Source organism: Phyllostomus hastatus, unplaced genomic scaffold, assembly GCF_019186645.2.
Source record: "Phyllostomus hastatus isolate PE091 unplaced genomic scaffold, TTU_PhHast_1.1 phas_scaffold_1674, whole genome shotgun sequence".
NCBI lineage: Eukaryota > Metazoa > Chordata > Mammalia > Chiroptera > Phyllostomidae > Phyllostomus > Phyllostomus hastatus.
In genome coordinates this window covers 3,106,132-3,111,705 of record NW_025334011.1, presented here as the reverse complement: position 1 = coordinate 3,111,705, position 5,574 = coordinate 3,106,132, and the positions used below count along the sequence as shown (strand labels likewise).

At 42.6% G+C, this 5,574-nt stretch overlaps 1 protein-coding gene across 1 annotated transcript; it reads right to left on the bottom strand.

Annotated features, from left to right (window-relative positions):
- Positions 1-1,154: 1,154 nt before the first annotated feature.
- On the bottom strand, positions 1,155-3,214 carry LOC123831243 (growth-regulated protein homolog). The gene is made up of 4 exons (XM_045858054.1): positions 2,982-3,214; positions 2,759-2,882; positions 2,550-2,633; positions 1,155-1,810 (listed from the first exon to the last, which is right to left on the bottom strand). The coding sequence occupies exons 1-4, from the start codon at positions 3,193-3,195 to the stop codon at positions 1,795-1,797; spliced, it is 438 nt and encodes a 145-aa protein (XP_045714010.1). The 5' UTR covers positions 3,196-3,214; the 3' UTR covers positions 1,155-1,794.
- Positions 3,215-5,574: the final 2,360 nt, after the last annotated feature.

Below are 5,574 nucleotides of genomic sequence, written 5' to 3'. Positions count from 1 at the left end.
CCCTTCCTCCATTGCTTTCTCTCCCCCTCCTTCCAATTTTTTTTCCTTCTTCTTATTCATCATTCATACCTGAGAAGTAAAATTATGCTAACTAAAGGGGGGAGGAGCAGGAGGACCAATATGTCCCAACAGAAATCTTAGCTATTACCCAGCATTGACCAACCACCTCCTGTGTGAATAGGGTCATTTTGGACTTTTGAGCCATTGCAGTTGCTCTCTAACTACCCCACTTCAGTGAGCACAGGCAAGAGGACAGCAGAAGAGCCTCCCATTATCATCCAGAACCACCAGAAGTGATAAACTGATGTTGTAGGCTACCACCTTTGGGGTGGGCTTGCTACACAGCAAAAAGGATCAAAAGAGATTCATCCTATAGCTGATGTTCAACAAATAATATTAATCTATATAAAATTAGAATAAAAATTCGGAGGTCTGCAAAAGATTGCTGTGATCCTATGTAATATATAGCGCCCAGGAAAATTTTCCCCTCCTCTCCTTCACCCTCCTCACTCTCACACCATCCCCACCCCATGCTTCACCTCCACACAGAGTGCAGCCTCATTTGAATGAGTCCCAGAGCAAGTGAGGCCTGGATCATTCTGATCCACTCAGAGTTATAAAAAATGTTGATTTCAGCACTTAAATGGAATCCTTTTTTGGCTAATATTTCAATCTATTGATTCAAGTGCTTTAACAAACTCACCTAAATTTTTATTATCCCTGGGATCTTCTGTACCAATTGATTTTATGTCTAATTTGCAGGTGAACAGAGAGGGTGAGGCTTAGGGGTCATGCCTGTTTTGGTCAAAAAGTGACCACTCACTGTTTTGTGGGCAGGCATGTTTTTAAATCACCCATCATGAAATGGACAAACAGTTTAAAAGAGCCTTCAACAAAAACTCACGGAAGCTGAAGGCGACCTCTCACAACAATGAGCTGGTACACTGATACAGATGGGATCCTAACACATTCACCTAGTGGGGGAAGCCTGTACTACACTGGGCCCGCCTTCCAGAAGGTAATCCCAGTTTTGGGGAGGCATCCACCCTTATAAAATCTACCTGTACAACATAAGAATGAACCAGGAACAAAAGAGCAAGAAGAATAAAAGAAAATCTAAACATATTATATTTTGCAAAACTTTTATTTTCATGTCATTTGTAAAAATGTAACAGTAGTTTTACCTTCTCTGTTCTAAGACAAAGAAATCATGGCAAAATGAGCATTAAACAAGGCATTATGCCTTACAAGCAAGACATAAAATGTCCAAGGGAAGCTTCAACAGAAAAATGTTGACCACTTAATGTGAAATGGTTTCAATAAAGAATAAATAACATTCTTCTAAACAAGTACAAAAGTAGATGTGCACACACTTTCCCTGACCCTAGTAAGTGATTATTTCACTGTCCAATCGCTTAGACTCCCCTCCCCCATAGCTCCTCCTCCACCTCTATCACAGTGCCTGGCACTTAATGGTCTCCCAATAAACATTAGTTTAATGAGACACTTAAAATCCATCATCTTCAAATAAATAACAATCAGAACTGAGTTACGTGCGATTAAACACATTCACACCTTCCACACCTTTAAATACTAACATGTACAATATTAAAATACAGGCTTTCAAAAATAAATACACAGATAAATAAATAGACCTCAGATCAATAAAAAAGTCAAGCACAGTAATCCCTTTGTGTCTGTGGCAGGGAGTCATGGGAACCTTCTTCATTTTCAGTCCCCTCAGGGCAGGGACCTCCTTTCAGGAGCCAACACCAGGAGCTGCTTCTCTCTAGGTCAGTTGATGCTGCCCCTAGGGGGAGAAAGGGTTACTGTCAGAGGTGTTAGGGAAAGCTGCTCTCCTCTGCCACTGGCCCCTGAAGCTGGAGGGCTTTCTCCCTGCATGCAGGCTGTGGCCCAACCCTGGGACAGGAGAAGGCCCCACTGTACCTTCTCCCCTGCACAGCAGAGAGCTGGCTGGCTCTTTCATGGAGAGAAGTGCCACTGTGGGCTCTCTTTTTGCCACACTGGGCTGTAAAGTTACATGCATGACCTCACTTAATTCCCGTACAATACACGGGATAGGCAGTACGGTGTTTCTACTCGCTTTTGCTGAAACTTAAAGGGATTAAAAAAGAAAAACTTTCCTCCACTTGATCTGAGGGTGGTGTTGCTTTCTAGGGCCTGCCTTTCACCCTAAACTTCCCAGACCCACACTGGCCCAAACCAAGGATTCCACTTTTCAGGTCCAAAGCCAATGAGGGATTGAGGTAAACAGTGTTTGTTCCTTAATGAGTGGCAGGCAGTTTAGCACCACTGACTACATATAGTTATTTTTTCAGAAGACATAGTTACCCACATGATGTGAATAGGGATGGAGAGCCCTGGAAAGATCCCCTGGCACCAGAGCACAGTAATGACCTTGGTGCCAGATCTAATTGTGGAATCATAATGATTTTCACACCTCAGCTAAACCCTGGGTTTCCCTGAATAATTTTCAGGAGGCAGATGCCAGTATCTGTCACCAATGACTTTGTAGTCACATGACTCACTTGTTTAGCATCTTTTCAATCATATTCTTAACCACGGGGGCTTCAGGGTTGAGACAAGCTTTCTGTCCATTCTTGAGCATGGCTCTGCAGAGAGAAGGGAGAATGCAGGTGAGACAGGAGATGAATGGGCTAGGGGTCAAGGTGGAGGCATCTGTATGGTGTGGGTGACAAGGGTGATAGTCACAACAGCAAGGCTTCATGGCACTTACATGACTTCAGTGTGGTCGCAGGAGGCTCCTGGGGGTGTAACTTTCACACTCTGGATGAGCTTGAAGGGAATTCTCTGCAAAGTCTGCACGCACTGGCAACGTAGTTCATGGCCCACGGGAGCCCCTGTGGGGACAACAGACTCGGTTAGGGGAGCTGTCCCCCAGGAGCACCTACCCGTCGTCCCCCTTACCGTTCTTGGGGTCGCAGGTCTCCAAGTCTCACCTGCAGCGTGCTGGCAGGAGGTGACCAAGAGCAGGAGCAGCAGCGCGGCCCGAAGGAGTCCAGGGGTGCAGGAAACGGCAGCGGTCGCAGTGCGGGCCATGGTGCTCAACTCCGTGGGTCTGGGCAGCGGTGCCTGGAGCGCGAGAGCTAGCGGGAGAGCTGGCTGAGAGCGATCTGTGGCTCCGGGAGGCGGACGAACCCTTTTTATCCACATTAAGGGAGCGAAGCTGGCAGCCCCCGGGCCCGGGAAATTCCCGGAGCTGCATTTCGTTCTTCGTTCGGGAAGGAAGTCATGGCCCCGCCCCTTGGGAAGTTGGAAGTGGGGAAGCGGCGGGAGGGGGGCAGGAACTTGCGGGTGCTGCCCTGGCTGGCCTCCCGCGTGCCACAGCGGACTCGGGGGTGTTCTCCTTCTGCCCGAATCCCCACTGGGGGAATGAGGCATCGCCACGCAGGAGCTGCTGCCTGGAAGAAAGCACTGGGGCGCTCAGTGAGCCCAGTGCGTGGGTCAGGGAGGGTCCACTGAGAGGCGTAGAGACTGTGCCACATCTTTAGGCAAAATAATTACTTCTTTCAGAAAAACCTTGTTGAATTAGAAGATGAGGGGCTATGGTAGCCTCTGATATCTATGCTCTTTTTTTCTTTAATGCAAAATATTATTTTTATTAAAATATTTTACCAATGTCTACATGTTCCAGTGGTTCTCTAAAAATGAAACATTTTGAAGATAGGTATTTAATATTGTTTCAACTTTATGACTATATATAATAAATATAACTGTTAAACAATAAAATGCACATATTTCAAGAGACTACTATTCTGAATTTGGATCCATATATGCATCCATTACACCATCAATCATCACAATTTAAATAATGAATATATCTGTCATTCCGGAAAGTTTCCTATTAGCCCCTTTAAAATCCTCTCCCACATCTTACCTAACGGCTTTATGTTGACACAATAACTGATCTTTTTGTCATCATATATCATTTTGCATCATTTAGAGCTTTTTAGACATGCATTATTGAAATATGCATTTTTGTCTAAGTTCTTTCGCTCAGCATAATTATGTTGTCTTTTTATATACATTTTTATTTTTCAATCACACTTTACATTCAATATTATTCTGTGTTAGTTTAAGATGCACAGCATAGTGGTTAGAAAATAAAATAGTGTCATTTACAGAGTGGTCCTCTGCCTTGGGTCTCAAGTACTTACCTGGCTCCATACATAGTTGTTGAATATTATGGATGGTATTCCCTACGCTGTAATTTACATCTCTGTGACTATTCTCTAACTAGCAATTAGCATTTCTTACTCCCTTCACCTTTTTCACTGTGTCAGTCTGTTCTCTGTAATCCATAAGTCTGTTTCTTGGTTTATTTTGTTCTTTAGATTCCACATATAACCATAGAGTATTTGTCATTCTCTGTCTGACTTATTTCACTTAGAATAATACTTTCTAGATCCACTGATGCTGTCTCAAAAGGTAAGATTTAATGTTTTTATGGTCCAGTAGTATTCCATTGTGTATATATATCACAGTTTTTTTAACCACTCACTCGTCTATTGATGGATACTTGGTTTGCTTTTAAATCTTGGCTATTGTAAACTAATGTTGTGAGGAAAATAGAGGTGCATATGTTTTATCAAATTAGAATTTGGGGTTTCTTCAACCATATTCCCACAAGTGGAATTGCCTGATTGCAGCCATTCCATTTTTAATTTTTTGAAGGACTCCCAGAGTTTTTCATAGTGGTTATACCAGTATGCGTTCTTACCAACAGTGCACTATGGTTTTATCCATCTTGAATTTCAGTTTTGCAAACTTTATTCATCTCTGTAAGAAATTTGCTCTTTAAATATATACCTGTCATCTCAGATTAAATATAATAATGTTTGTTTTATTCCTGGTGTTTTGAGCTCAAATAAATCATGCTGTGTGCCATGGTTTTCTGCAGTGACTCCTTGGGGTGGGGCAAGGCGGAAACCACTACAGAGGTTAATTCAGTGTTTATTTGGAGATAACAATGTTATAATCCCTAATCTTCTCTCTCTTTGAAATTCTGGGACTTCCCAGATTCTCTTAATGCCAGGAGCAACATTATTTGTTGTATAAGAGGCTGTGTTCATTAATCACAGCAATTGAAGAGCTGTGAGGGGCCCTGGTGGGCATGGGAAGTCCACTTTTCTAGTGCTCTGTGTATGCAGGAAAGACCATAGACACCAGAAAGAAACTTCTTCCATTACATCTCTGAGCAGAAAACAGATGTGTTTTTTGAAGTTTATAAATACTACATTACTAGTATATTCCACCCTATGCCATCAGAATTTGCCTGCCTCATGGGGTTCTTTCTTGAGAAATAACTACCAATGTATTTTAGATTTCTAAGAATGTCAAAGGAGCATTTTAGAATCTATGTACCTGAAGCCTTCTCACTTCATACAGTTGGCCCTCCTTATTACTGTCTCTGCATTGTCGGATCAACAAACTGCAGATAGAAAATATATATTTTTTAAATGTTGCTGCCTTTGCTAACAATTGCTATATAAGTATGCCTACTATGTTTGTGTCTCTACTGACATGTACAGA

Bases quoted from the DNA above. Each gene is read 5' to 3' on its own strand.
- LOC123831243 (XM_045858054.1), bottom strand. From the start codon at position 3,195: ATGTGGATAAAAAGGGTTCGTCCGCCTCCCGGAGCCACAGATCGCTCT. The intron at 2,883-2,981 runs GTGAGACTTGGA...TTGTCCCCACAG, and splicing joins CTCCTGCCAGCACGCTGCAG to GGGCTCCCGTGGGCCATGAA. The intron at 2,634-2,758 runs GTAAGTGCCATG...TTCTCTCTGCAG, and splicing joins TGCGACCACACTGAAGTCAT to AGCCATGCTCAAGAATGGAC.